Source organism: Rhineura floridana, chromosome 8 (genome assembly GCF_030035675.1).
Source record: "Rhineura floridana isolate rRhiFlo1 chromosome 8, rRhiFlo1.hap2, whole genome shotgun sequence".
Lineage (NCBI taxonomy): Eukaryota > Metazoa > Chordata > Lepidosauria > Squamata > Rhineuridae > Rhineura > Rhineura floridana.
Window position 1 is genome coordinate 76,155,979 of NC_084487.1, and position 15,335 is coordinate 76,171,313.

General features: G+C 41.0%; 1 protein-coding gene across 1 annotated transcript; it reads right to left on the bottom strand.

Annotated features, from left to right (window-relative positions):
- Window positions 1–1,339: 1,339 nt before the first annotated feature.
- On the bottom strand, window positions 1,340–13,990 carry RXYLT1 (ribitol xylosyltransferase 1). The gene is given in 6 exon segments (XM_061637822.1): window positions 1,340–1,514; window positions 3,442–3,508; window positions 3,511–3,743; window positions 5,565–5,667; window positions 6,602–6,763; window positions 13,846–13,990. Coding segments are annotated over 6 exon segments (885 nt in total).
- Between the last annotated feature and the right edge of the window lie 1,345 nt (window positions 13,991–15,335).

Genomic DNA, 15,335 nt, shown 5'->3' on the forward strand with positions numbered 1-15,335 from the left:
TATATTATATACTTATAGCTGATCTGCGACAAATCGGAAGTCAACTATTTTATTTTTATTTTTTGTTGTTGTATGTTTTTTTGACTTTGTTTTGTTTGTTTTTTTTGAAAAATTTGAATAAAAAAATTATTAAAAAAAAAAAAGACTGCTATCCTATACACTCTTAACTGGGAGTAAACCCTAGTGAACACAGTGGGACTTCTTAGTAAAAAAAAAGGCATAGGATTGTAACTGTGTGCATCACTCACTATAATTAAGATTCAGAAATGAAGGTTATAGTCAGACATTCAAGCACAAATAATCTGCCAAAAGTATTTATGTCTGGGCAAGAGCATGTCTTAACAAGCAAAAATGTATGGGCAAGAGCATGTCTTAACAAGCAAAAATGTTTTTTTTAATTTTCTTGAGAACTGTACAGATTTAGATTACATGAAATAATTAAATTCAATCTCCCAAGCATTATAAATTAATTTCTGTTCTGCAACCTAATAATTACTTCAGGACTGCATTTTTTGTTTTCCTAAAAGTGATTTTTTATTATTATTTTTTAAAAAATCAATAGCACAAAGCAATCAGTCCAAGGACCAAGTTATTTGTCAAAGAAACAAAGTACAAAAGTAGATGGGATAACCTGCAGTTTTCTAAAAGGAAGTAACAAGCAGCAAAATTATTTTCACAAGGTTGCCATCTAATCTTACCAACAAAAAAAGCTTAGCAAAGCATCTTCTACAAGTTGATAAGGACTACCTAGACTGTTAGTTCACCTGAAGAAAATAAAAATTATGGTATTATGGTGCTCAACTGGAATTTGTCCCTCTTCCTATTGTTACAAAGTTAATGGCCATAGGATATATTAGAGCGTAAAACTAGACAGGAATGAAAAAGATCACTGTACATGTTTTTGTTTACTCACAACATATTGTGACATGATACATACAAAATTAGATCAATGGTAGAGCTTCCATCCACATGTTGGGACTCTACATGAGAATTGCAGTGCATACTGCATTCCATAAAGGAAGCCACAGACCTGAACTTACAAGATCTGAACAGAGTGGTTCATGACAGATGCTCTTGGAGGTCGCTGATTCATAGGGTCGCCATAAGTCGTAATTGACTTGAAGGCACATAACAACAAAAACAACTGCATTTTTAGAAAGTGTCAATGTTTGAACACTTACCACAAAATCATGCCATCCAACAATTTCCGTTGTTCCCCACCCATACCCACCCACCCACCCAGGCAATGATTGCAAATTAATCTCACTATGCTGATGCAATCAAGGTAAACATCAATATTTTCATCTTTTAAAAATGTTGCTCTTATAAACTATAGTTCTTACTCTTCTCTGGCTGAAATCCAACAAAGTTTATCAAGTCCACTTTGTTTCAGTACTTCTATTAGGGTTTCTCTTGTTGAATTCTTATAAACGGTTCCTAGGAAATTACACTGGTACAACTTTGGTGTGTAGAGCATTGACCAGCTTGGTTCAACTACAGGAAAATGTCTGTAACTGTAATTAAGAAACAATGGCTATGTAGAAGGCAGCTGGAGGAAAAGAAAGACAAATGTATTTTGAACCATTTGTGCATCAAGGCTACAATTCTCAGCATGTTTATTGAGCTGTACGTTGCAAATTATGGAATGATCTTTGTGATGAGGTGTGCCTGGCACCAACACTGTTATCTTTTCGGCACCAGGTCAAGACTTTCCTCTTCTCCCAGGCATTTTAGCATGTGTTTTTAAATTGCTTTTTTAAAAAATGTGTTTTTAAATTTGTATATTTGTTTTTAATGTTTTTAATTGTTGTAAACCGCCCAGAGAGCTTTGGTTATGGGGCGGTATACAAATGCAATAAATAAATAAATAAATTTCACTATGCCTACTTTAGGCTACAATCCTATACACACTTACTTTGGAGTAAGTCTCATTGAATTCAGTGGAACTTATTTTTTAGAAGACATGCATAGGACTGTGTTTAGCAATCTATCTTCTTCTCTGTCTTCATCTCTCATCCCACCCTCTTCCATGCCTTTCTGCCTTCACTTTATTTAAAAATTTCAGTTCCTGATTTACATCCACTTTCTTGCCAGCAGTGTCAGCTGGATGAAATAACTTAGGCACTGGTTTCTTTGAAAGTGACATTCTAACTTCCTTTATAAGTAAGCATGTTGAAAATATGCAGAAATTAAAGTGTAAGCCTTACTTTTTTGTAATTAATTTTATGTTAATTCAAAAGCTCTTTCATTTGGCCTTCATCCTTCTATGGAAGATATTCACGGAAATAAGTACCCATGTCTTTTCTCTTCTTCCATCTTAGTTGTACAGCATTAATTATAACCTTCACATCAGTGGAGTAGAGTGTAGCTCACCCAGTACAACATGCAACAACTCTGTTTGTTTGTTTGTTTTTACCTCTAGGCAGTTTTATCAGTCTTTAGTCCAAGGATGGACAACCTGCAGTCCCCCAGATGTTGTTGGACAACTCCTGATATCCCTGGCCATTGACCATGCTGGCTGTGGCTGAGGGGAGTTGGAGCCCAACACATTTAGAGGCCATGGCATCTCCATCCCTGCTTTAGCCAGTGTTTAACATGGCACAATACACTGAGCTAAAGAAATGTACTAGTAATGCATTCACAGATTAGAACTTATTATATACCACTTAATTGCAATTGTCTCTAACTTGATAATATTTGCTTCTGAGATTAATTCGTAGCATAGAAGCCACTACAGCACATACCCCTCCTATGTCACTCCAGTAACAGCAGATCTAGGTCACAAAGGAAGACCAATTTTATCAACTCCTTTCCAAGCTGGCAATGCCACACTTGCACAGGGAGGGGGATATACTGGTGTTGGGAGCAACCCTCCTTTTGGACCCAAATCTGCTGACACTGCAAGAGCAACATGAGAGTGACACAAGCTATAGTATTTTCCACCTCACCAATTGTGCACTCTTGTTGGACTGCGGCCTAAATGCCAACAAAACCATGCATCATGCAATTCTGTTCTATTCAGATCCACCATGTTACCAATATAGTTATGCAACTTCCATTCAGTGAGAAAAGATAGTACAAAAATATAAAATTAGACCTCTTTAATTATGCTCACTGCAATCCCAACCAAACTCTATGTAAATGCCAGTATATACTAGCTGAAAGAACACAGCCTGTGAAGATACCAACTTTATAGTGCAATCCTATACATGTTGACCCAGAAGTAAGTCCTGAATGTGTCCAAAGGAGCTTTCTTCCAAGTAAATGTGTTTACGATTGAATTCCCACTTAATTAAACTAAGTTTAATCAGTAAATCACTTTTGATTCTTAAATATGAAGATTTCATATATTCAATATAAACTCTGCCTTAATACTGAAGGCACAATTTATAGGCTACATGCAAATTCTAAAATATTTCCCTGATTGTATTCAAGACTTACGTAGCTACTCCCAAAGGCCACTGGAAAATATCTTCTTCATTCACCAAGGGGCTGTCATATATTACACAAACCCTCCATATCTTTTTAAGTAAGAGAAAATCCATTCATTTCTGCACTGTTCACTTCCAAGCAACACAACAGCAACATGCTGCAGCTTGTGTATTTGTACTAATGTTTGGGCATAATGCAGCCACTGAGTGGCGTAGGAGATCTTTCTTTCCTCTCTGCCATTCAGCACTAGAACCACTTTGTCAGCCTCTACTGAGAAGTAGCCAGGGACTACAGCTGGACTGGTGATGAAGCTGTGAATGACAAAACACAAACAAGGTTTTGCAAGGTTTACAAGTATTACAAAAAAATAGGCATTTTAAACAACAGTTATCACTGATGCTCAATGTGATCTTGCCCTATTATTTTATGAAATGAAAAAGCATTGTACAACTTCCCCAACAGAAATTTGGATCAGCATAAGGCTCTGTCCTACATAGTCTGTCAATGACAACTCTTAATGGCCTGATTTCAAGGTTTGCAGTGTCAGCAATATCTACACAAGGTGAGATGTACCAACTGCTGTGTAGGCATGCATCACACCAGGACTGCAGGCTAAGTACATGCTGATGCAAAGATTTGTGCTGGTGTAATGTCTCCTCTACCGCAGGCTCAATCCACCAAGTGCTATTACCAAAGAAGTTCCTCTCACTTCAAAACAGAACAATGAAATGACTGGAGCTGAGCAGCAATAAGGTATGCTGGAATGTTCCCAGCATGAATTTCTAGAATTGCCATTTATTTTGATTTATTTATTCTTTTAAAAGCATTTATAAACTGCTTAATATTTTAAAAACGTCTAAGCCGTGTACAACATAAAAACAAACAATATCATCAAAACAAAAATATAACATAAAGCCAGTAAAACGGTAGCATAAAAGCATATAGAAACAGGAAAACAAACAAATAAATAATGTAATGCATTTCAGTTGCTTGAAGTCAGAATATCTACAGTGCAGAATTCAGAATATTTACAGTACAAGGCTAACAATGAAATGAAAATGTAGGGATGAGTCTAAATAAGTTCTAATAGTCCAACTGAACTTGCTTAGTCTTGGGAACCTACTCCAAAGACACACTGGAACAATAAAGTTTTAATGTGGAGATGTTTAGGAGCTGTTACTGGATCAGCTCATGGGGGGGAAAAGTTATCTATAGCTAAATTGCTGTGCTTTTTGACAAATTCCTACAACAGTAAGAGGGGACAAAAAACAACCATGTGCATGCAGAATTGACCACCACAACTGTTGGATGAGTTTTGTATGTGCATTAGGACCTACATAAGAAATTCCTGAACTGGGAATCTATTTCCTTCCTTTCAGTCATACAAAGTCCATTTGTGATATTATAAAATTAACAATTTACATTTAAGAGTTCCTGTCACTTTTCTGTAATTACAATAGCAAAAAGTACAAAGAGGTGTTGGGTATTTATGAATGTGATAATGCTATGGCAAGTTAGAGGTAAAATTTGTAAAATAATGCAAGTCTTCCCTTGCTCCACATTGTGATTTCGACAAAACATTAAACTATGCTTTGGGCTAATGCACCCCCCCCACCACTATTCATGGCTCAGGTGAAGCCATCAAGAGGAGTCCAGAAGCTTCAATTTTCAATTAACCGTGGTCTATTGCTATGTCTAATCCTAAAACTGTGGTTAATCAAGTATGGTTTAAGGAAACAAACCGGGATTATAAGACACAGCTTGAACTTGGATTTTACCACAGTTAAGACTAACTAGTTTGTCTAGGTTCAAGTATTATCATAAAACCAGAGTTAGCTGAAAACAAGAGAAAGAGCTTCCTTATGGCCACACTGGAGGACAGGGAGAGCAAACAAGCAAGATGGTCCTTTCTACCAATTTGAGCTTGTTCAAAGTGTGTCCTGCTCAGTTCTTCAGTACTGAATATGGTAGGCAGGATCCACACAAGTCGCATCTACCACATTATTTGGTGAACATCAACATTCTGTTTGAAAAAATTCATTAATTAATGCACAGAATTACATTAAATATGGTCACCAAGCTATGAAATGCTACTACCATTAAAATGCAAAGAAGTATCATACAGTTGGTACCTGAAGAACGATTTTCCTACTATGATGCTTGCTTCTCTCCATGGGGCTGATACATCTGAAGGCTCAAGCAGACCTTCAAAGATATGCTGCCACAGGTAAAGGCCTATAAAGCACCATTTATAGTTTAATGAAATGCAATGTATTTGAACTCCTTCAGATCTTAACTGAAAATAATGAGAGAGTGTGTGTGTGGAAAGATAAAACAAGCAAAGCAGGCCAACTCTAAGAAAGCATCACAAACGGGCAAGGTAAATGAAGATCTGCAATAAAGCAGACGAATGAAGGGTGTGTGTGTTGAGGAATACAAACAGTAGAGAATAAAACCAAAGTGCCTGCATGAGTGCTGGTACATGCAACAGAACTCTTATATCAGCAAGGCATGAAATGTAGGAAGAGAAATGGGCCATTGAACAAAAGCTAACAGATCACTTAATCTTGCTTATATATTGTCATCTGGAGATATCCATGTAAGATATTTAGGCAATAAATTTGAACAATGAGAAGAAATCATTTGGTTTATAATGATGCTGTAAAGCAGAGGTTGCCAGTTTTTTTAGCTAGAGCCGCCTGATCTTCCACATCCAAGCTGCTCGGTGGGTGCTGGCCATCCCTGATCATGATGTCACAACTATTTCCATTAGCAGTTTGGCTGAAGAGATCCCTCTGGGCCAAAGAATTCTCTCATCATTAAAAGAAAGAAAACTCTCAATTTAAAAAACAGTCTGTAATATCCAAGTTCATTTTTAAACAAGTGGGGAGGCAATGTTATACTCCATTTTATAAGAGAAAGATGTACTATTGATCCTGATCATGTCTACTAGGAAACAAGTCCAAGGGATGTTAACGAGGCGTACTTCCAGTAAGTGGGTTTGGGATCCAGTCTACCGAAGGCTGTAATTCTAAACACGCTTACTAGTAAGTAAACCCATTGAATACACTAAACTTCAGTGTAGAAATATTTAGGATCAAACTGAAAGAGTAATGCACTAATACAATACTTAGAAAGAGCAGTCACATGATTAATTACAAATGCTTACCAATAGCAGCTTTCCCCCAAATTTGTACTCTGAGCTCTGTTTGTTCCTTCTGCACTTTCAGCTTCTTTAACAGTTGAAGGCTATTTTCAAACTTCCACTGCAAAACATTTTTCTCATCAACTTCTCAAGGATACCATTCTTCAGTTTCCAAACCAGCATGCTCTAAATATCATAGACAACACGAACAATATGACAGACTTCAGAATTTTGTAGAATGTAGAATTGTAGAATAAATGCTTTTTTGAATCATGGAAGCATACCTAAGGAAAGGATATACCGCAGTAGTAGAGTGCATACTTTCTCTGCAAATAGTCTGTTGTGACCCCAGAGTCCAACAGTGGTCAGGATAATGAATTGGAGGCTACAGCATTCCCAGTTAAGGAGCCAGTTTGGGTTCCTGGCTCTGAGCCTAATGCTGATGATTAGGAGACCACTGAATCCAAGGCTGACAGACACTGAACCAGCTACCACAGCATCAATAGAATCACAGTCATGACCCTTTCAGATGCCTTCCCTGGCCTGAGGAACCAAGTGACTCACAGTATCTCACAGTCCAACAGGTGCACACCAGGTAGGAGGCCATGGAATACAGACGAGGTCTGCCCTTTAAGAGATTCTATTTCTCCAAAAAGGGGCAGAGCCTGGGAACAAGGTAGTGGAGGCAAAGGCTCAAAAGGCCTCATTGGACTTCTGAAATGGAAATGGACTGCCTTCAAGTCGATCCCGACTTATGCTGACCCTATGAATAGGGATTTCATGGTAAGTGGTATTCAGAGGGGGTATACCATTGCCTCCCTCTGAGGCTAGTCCTCCCCAGCTGGCTAGGGCCTGCTCAGCTTGCCACAGCTGCACAAGCCAGCCCCTTCCTTGTCCGGCAACTACCAGCTGGGGGGCAACTGGGCTCGTTGGGACTATGCAGCTTGCCCACAGCTGCACAGGTGGCAGGGCACGTAACCCCTGAGCCACTCACTGTGGGGTGATCTTTAGGTGGCCCTTGACACCCAGGAGATACAAGCAGGGATTTGAACTCACAGACTCTGGACTCCCAGCCAGACTCTCCTCCCCACTGTGCTATTGGACTTCTAGTCCTTGTCACAACAAGTTGTTCACTAGGAGTTCTCCAAGGTGCTTTGACAACTGGTCTGCTGGCTCCTTTGTGAAACAGAGCAGTACATGGTCCCAGCTTCAATACCTGGTATGCCTGGCTGTAAAAGACTTCTCTCTGAAACTCTGCCAACCAGTGGGTATAATGCTGAACAAGCTAGACTAATGGTCTGCGCTGATACATGGTGGCTACAATAGTCTAACTTGATATCAATAACAACAGTAATAATATTAGTAGTAATTTGTTAAATTTATATCCTGCACCTTACTCCACAGGAGCTCAGGGTAGCAAGTAATTTCCTTCAGAGCCACCTGTCACAGGATGGGACTGACAATGGGGGAAGAATTTCAGTACCTCCCAACTGGAGTATTGCCACCCTCTTCTGATTCAGAAGAATAATGCACAGTATCTTTGTCTCCCTAGTCCCATAGGAGCCAAAAACTGCAGAATAAGGTGAACACTTTTATCAGCCAGCCACTTCCTCTTGCAGGTATTTGCAGAGGGAATAGCTCACAAACTACCATGATAGGACTCTGGGAACTCTCTAAGATACTACAGGTGATCTGGGTGCCTTGCACTATTGATGGGACAACACTGGGGTTCCCCTGTGAGCCTCAACCTGTGAGCCTTACCACTTGACGCATCATCTTCCTCTATGCCAGATCATCCTTGCCATACTTGGTGGTTCAGTAAGATACTGGTGGGTAGACTAAAGGGGGTCATTAAGTGATGTCACTAAAATTCGTAATTTTTGCCTTGAAATAGGGATTTGAGCAGCTTGTAATGAATTGAATAGTACCACCACCCCAGTTCTCCACAGGCCCAGGAGCTGGATGCTTCCCTCCAAGCCTCTCTGGCCCTTAGACCCCTCACCAGTCATACTTGACATCCTCCTGAAATGTTTTTGCCTGGCTGGAATGCATTCTTGAACTAAAGCCTCTTGCTTGCCTGTGTGTGGAATGTGTGTGTGTAAACCTCTGACTATTGCATGGCTGGGATATAGCCTATTGTATAAAGATAAGAGTCGCATCTGTGGCCCTACCCACTCTTCGTTCTGGCCCGTCATCACTGTTCTGCAGCCCCTGGAATGTTGCCCACAAGGTACTGTTGTCCTTGGATTGAAAGATTCCCCATTCCTGTCCCATAGCTTAGAAGAGTTGTTGAGCTGCTGCAAACCAGGCGTCAGAGGTCGACCGCTTCACTAGGCAGATGCACAAAAGTTAATTTGAAGTGGGACCTGTTTTACCTGCACTGCACTGTTTTGCCATCAGACCCAGGATCAGATTCAGGAGTAGGGAGCACACATTCAAGGATCTCTTGCTGGACCTTCTGCAGACATTCCATCCATTGGGTAGACCATACAACCATTTCTCTACAGGGGTGCTTTGTGTATGTTGCAAGTGTTGCATTCCCTCTTCCATCCATCCTAACTGTGGGGAGCAATTCTTCTAAGAGGCCTTGATGCTGCTCGTGAGGTTGTTTCTTGTTGGTTTTTCTACCAACTTCTTTGAAACCATATTACATTTTTTTGCTTCAGCTATTTAAAGTACATAACAGCAGTATATATAAGAGCTCAGTTAAGTTATGGCCAGCCCTTTTAGTCTTAATTCCTCCCATTCCTGGGAGAAGGGAGAGTTATCTCAAGTGGCTGCTCACTCTTTTCTGGTGAATATAAGGCCCTGTTCACACATTACATTCAACAAGTACCTGACTCTGTGTACCTGGGTACACAAGTAGTTGGGCTGTACACTCGTACAGTTATTCATATGTAACATTCAATGAGTGTACAGTTTCCGTTATATACACATTTGCATGGCTTCAATGACACTTATTAAATGCGCCATTGAAGCAATTCCCTTTTACTGGCAACAAGGCAAGGCATGCTGGATCTGTTATACTTCCTGAAACTATTTCCTATCAAGGGGTACATTCAATAGAAAGAGTTTTGGCAGAAACGGGAATGTAGTTTTACTCTTTTCATTTTTCCTGCAGATTCTTATGTTTTTAAAATGAAAATGCCAACTTTTAAAAAGAAAATACCAACTTCTGTAACTATCATAATTATAGCTATTAAAATTTTGCATTTTTCATTGCCTGTTATTCTTAGAGTATGTATGGTTTTTGATGTAGGCTTTCATGGAACAATCCTATAAATGCCTATTTAAGTCCTATAGAGATCAATAGGACTTACTCATAGATAAATCTGTGAAAGTACAGACCTAAATATATTGAATATTTATATATGAAAATATTTTGAGGAGGGGGCTGCAACAAAAACAAGCTGCTTAAAAGAGTATGAACTGAAATGATTCTTCCAATATGGTACACCTGATTCTTTCTTGAGGACATCATGCGTTTAATACACAACACTCAAAATATAAATGTGAGGGGAATTATATATCCATTGGGCTTTCCAGTCTGCTGCTCCCACTGTAACATACTCTGTCCCTTGGAAAGCCTTTCCTGGTATTTGGGAAACAGGAAAACTCTGGGCTGTGGTTTTTATGGTTTTGAGTGGAAATGTTTGTAGCTCAGTATCAAAACGTGATCATCAGTATCTCTTTTTATGAACTATGTCATAACGTTTAGCTTTTGGAAAGCACTTTAAATGCAGGGTGGGCAGAACGTAGATCAAAATGTATTGGTGTATCTCAGGATGACTCGCAGAAGATCAGTGAGTATCCAGACTCCTGTGTCCCCATGAAAACAAGAAAATGACCACCCCACCATTATACTGCTGAAAAGAAGAAAGGAGGGGTAATCAGGAGTGGATTTTTGTGTGGAAATACTGTGAGCTCAGTTCAATTTTGGAACTCAGAACAAATTCCTGGGCAAAGAATTATTTAACTCTAAGTGTATATATTTTGTGGCTTGCTCTGGTTGGTGGATCTTGGATTTTTGTAATAATAATAATGATAAAAAAATCAATACCAAAAACCTGAAGTCTAACCATCCTGATCTAGAGTATTACAACCGTACAAGATACCATAAAACCATGTGATGCAGCTACTTCTGACAGCAGTTTCTAATGGAGGCAGCCATTATCATGCGTTTGACCATCAGGTGTGTCCAATTTTGATGCATGACACTTGATGCAGAAGGTAAGAGCTGCACAGAGATGAGCAAATCCACATTTTTTCTTCTCAGTTTCTGAGTACACAGTAGAAAGGTGACACTGCTTTTTTGAGAATGAGCCCTACCTCTGCTATTGTAGTTTCATTCTTACAAGCACTCCTTTGAACCATGCTACAACAACCCTGCAAGGTAGGCCTGTGCCCATACAAATGATTTAGTGCAGGGATGGCCAGAAGATAGACTGTAATCTATTGGTAGATCCTTGGAAGATTTGTAGTCAATTAGCAAGCGCTTCTGGCTTCCACTGTTTAACAATAGCTACAAAAGGACACACACCCATTTGGAAATTTGACAACTGAAATTAAGAATACTTATGGAAAGTAGGAATAGATCTATGTGTGGAAAGACTGTGAGCTCATCTCAGTTCTGATAACCCTCTGCTCAGCAACTTTTCAGAGATGCCCTGTTTTCATACTAGACGCATGTCTTTTGCAGCTGGCTGTAGTTGGTGGCTCTTGGGGTTCTAGTAAAACACAGGGTAGATCCCAGACTCTGTAAAGCAGTGCTTTTGCAGTAACGGCAACATTGCCACTCACTGAATGAGGATGGGGCAAGGTGCCTGCAAGTTCAGGGCTGGTGGCATCACCATCCTGCAACAGGTGGGCATACACGTGCAGGCTTGTGCTGCATTCCATGAAATGACTCCCAACTTTGCCATCTGCCATTCTGCCTCCCCCAATGTATCACTGCTGACCTATACCATCAAATTATTGGAAGAGTCCTGGCTATATTTCTCTTTCTTGACCTTTAGGAGGAAATATAAAGCACACAACATAATTTACATTACCATTGATTTCAATAGGGTTTAAAAGACCAAGGAAGAAAAATATAGTGGGTAGTTTATATTGGATTTATAGAGGTACTGTAGTGAACAGGTTCTGCAAAAGCCAGTGTGGTGTAGTGATAAAAGTACTGGGCTAGGGGCTGGGAGACCTGGGTTCAAATCCTCATTCAGCCATGAAACTCACTGGGTGCTTTTGGGCTAGTCACCTTCTCAGCCTAAACTACCTCACAGGGCTATTCTGAGGATATATTGCAGAGGTGCAGGACTACATATGCCACATACGACTCTTTGCAAGAAAGTTGAGACATAAAGGAAATAAGGCATTAAATAAGATTAAGACTACAATCCTATGCACAATTACCTGAGAGTAAGCTCCATTGAACTGTGAAAGTTGCTTTTGATAAACCTGCTTGGGATTATGTTGTTAAGATACAAGGGATAACTATTACCCAAAGTTTCTATTATTTATTCATAACTATCATTTCTGAGCAATACATTACCTAGTCATTAAAAATAATTTTAAAATAATATTTTTTCTATCATTTCTGAGTAATGTGTTACCTAGCCATTAAGTTATTTTATTATTGCAGTTGTGACTGCAGTTGTCATTACATGCCACAGAGGGTTTGGAACAAGTTTAAAGCATACTTTTTGGAATCTGTTTGTTGAACAATCCTGAAGAGTAGGTGTGCTACTCATAACAAGCAACAATAAGAGTCACATGATGACACATTGAACATTTAAGAGACATTATACATTTTATAATATTTATTGATAAATCACCTGGTATTTAAAGGAAAGGATTGAATTTAGAAGTTAAAGGCTGTAATTCTATGTTCACTTTAAGGCCTGCCTGCCTTAAAAGATCTAGCCATGGAAAAACAATCCTCTAAAGAGAAAAGGTAATGGGCACTTTTACTGGGATAGTGCCAGTGGCTCCAAAGAGACCAACACAACCTAAACCTGTGTCCCCGACCCACTGCAGCTCAAGCAGCGGAGGGAAAAATATGGAGACCACTGTGGGGTGAAGACAAAGAGCGTTTTGCTGGGCAGAGGAGTCACTAGAAGCCAAAATGATGAAACTGAGGTTCTCATACTTTGGACACATCATGAGAAGACAGGATTCACTAGAAAACACTTTGGACACATCATGAGAAGACAGGATTCACTAGAAAACACAATAATGCTGGGAAAAAGAGAAGGGAGTAGAAAAAGAGGAAGGCCAAACAAGAGATGGATTGATTCCATTAAGGAAGCCACAGACCTGAACTTACAAGATCTGAATAGGGTGGTTCATGACAGATGCTTTAGGAGGTCGCTGATTCATAGGGTCGCCATAAGTCATAGTCGACTTGAAGGCACATAACAACAAAAGCATGAGGCACTTGGCTTCCCTCTCCTTCTTCCACCCTAAACACAAAAATGGTTGAGGAATGAAAAATGCAACAAACTGCACATGATCAGAGAAGGCAAATTCTCTGATATGAGGCAAAATGGTAAGATGCACCTGTCAATTGGTTTCAGCATGCATACACCAATGTTATGAAACCGGAGAGAACTATTGTAAACTTCTACCATGTTAGAAGAAATAATACGTTAAAAAATATTGGGGGAGATTGCTCAATGGTGGTGGGCAATGGATGGAGCTGCACTGAGACTGGGCCTCAGGGCTGCAGCAGAGACTCAGAAACACATACAGAATGACCAGCTGCTGCACTAGCTCGTGCCATTAGTACACATGCCCACCAGAGGGAAGATGTGCTTATGTAGGGTATACGAACTGTAAACCTAAGCAGGATAGGTGAAGCATGGATTAAGCCTCTCTGCATTTTCCTTTCAGGAGAGCTCATATCCAAATGGAAAGGAAAAAAGCTAATAAATTACATCTGTGCTCAGATGTACATTTAGGTGCCCAACTGCTTTTACCCTATATCCTTTTTTAGGTGCTTGATAGGATTTTTCTGCAAACGTTAGCTGTCTCACCACCTGTAGAGACCCTCTGCACCGAGCTATTTCTCAACACCAATGCGCTGCTGTCTGTCGCCAGCCTGAGCCTCAATAAAAGTGTCAGGGCATGCGGCGTGGTGCCTAGCAGGTGGGAAGAGGCGCCCTGGACTACCCGCCTGTCTATGGCTGGGCGGTGCGAAGTGGGAGAGAACAGGGGCGGGAGGGATGGCAGATGTAAAGCAGGAGGGAGAGAAAGCTGTGTCGCGGTGCCACTACCTCGGCCATGCTTCTTCCTCGCAGCAGTTCGTGAGGCGGCAGGGCGGCGGGGCTTCAGGAAGACGCTGTAGGCCGTGTAGAGGGAGAAGAATAATTAAGTGACTAGCAGCGCAGAGCAGAAGCGCTTCTGAGTCAGCCGCATTGTTCAGAGCCCAGCGGGCGCCGCCATCTTGCTCAGGCGGAAAAAAGCCCTTGCGGGAGTGACATGCGTTTAGGCGGCTGCTGCCCTCGCCTGACTGCTAAGAGACGAAGTGGTAAGGAGAGCATACGCGGTAGCGGCGTTGTGTTACATGGCGTTCCGGAGGATCATCGCACTACAATGTTCCACCGGGCACTCTCTTGGAACAGGGCTTGTTTCCGGGGATGCTTAGATCCATACCTGTGGTGGGCTCTTCCTTCTAGCAGTGCCCCCCGTTGCACCACACAGAGAGGAAGCGGGCCTCAGCCATCAACCCAGTGGTAGAGCACACAGTTTTAGGTCCCAGGTTCAATTCCCAGCATCACCACGTAGAGCTGGGAAAGACTGTGCCAGAAATCCTAGAAAGCCTTTGCTTGTCATAGTTAGGAACATTGGAAGCTGCCATATACTGAATCAGACCATCTGTCCATCTAGCTCAGGAGGGTCTGCACTGACTGCCAGCTGCTCTCCAGGATTTCAGATAGGAGTCTCTCTAGCCCTACCTTGAGATGCCCGTCATTGAACCTGGAATCATCTGCACGCTACTGCCCACTGAGCTATGTAGACTGGTGGTTTTCAGAACTTTTTCTTCAGGACCATTTGAAGATTTCCTGCCTGGGGTCATGGGACACTATGCAATAAGCTTGTTGTGTAAGCCAAAGCTCATATCTAATAGTTTAATTAAACATTTTTTTTAATTAAGGTGCTGTCATCAAAGCCAGGGCCTTATTGAGAATCTCAAGCCCTAAGCCAGTCTGCTGAGAAGAGCCCATTTAACCTGTATATTTTTGGATTTACTTCAAAAATCATTTTGCATTTCAAAAATCATGGGCTCTAGGTGAGGACCTTGTTAGCCAGTTCAATAATCTGGCCCTGGCCAGATTAAATGCGGTCGTCATCCAGAAACATTTATCAAGTGCAGGTCCAAGTAGGCATATTGTTGACTGTTACACAGCCTTCCTGCAAACCACCAGAATAAAGCTTGTGAACCACTAGCAGTCAACAGAACTCAGTTTGAGAACCTCTGCTGAAACCCACACTGAACTAGATGGTCCAGCTTGGTATAAAATAGCTTCCTTCATTCCTAGAAGGCAAGTGAGTTGTGGAAGCCACTCTTCCTTGCAACTGTCTCCTCATCTCATGGGTGGGTGAGAGAGCAGTGGAGGTTGCAAGGAGCAGCTGCCTTTGCCCTCCCTCTCTCTGCGGTGAAGCTGTACAGATTGGGCTCAGTCTTGCTCACCTATGGGAGCAAACAAGTTAGAAGAGGGAGGCTAGAGGGATTAGCTGCTGCTGGGTGTCTGAGCTCGGG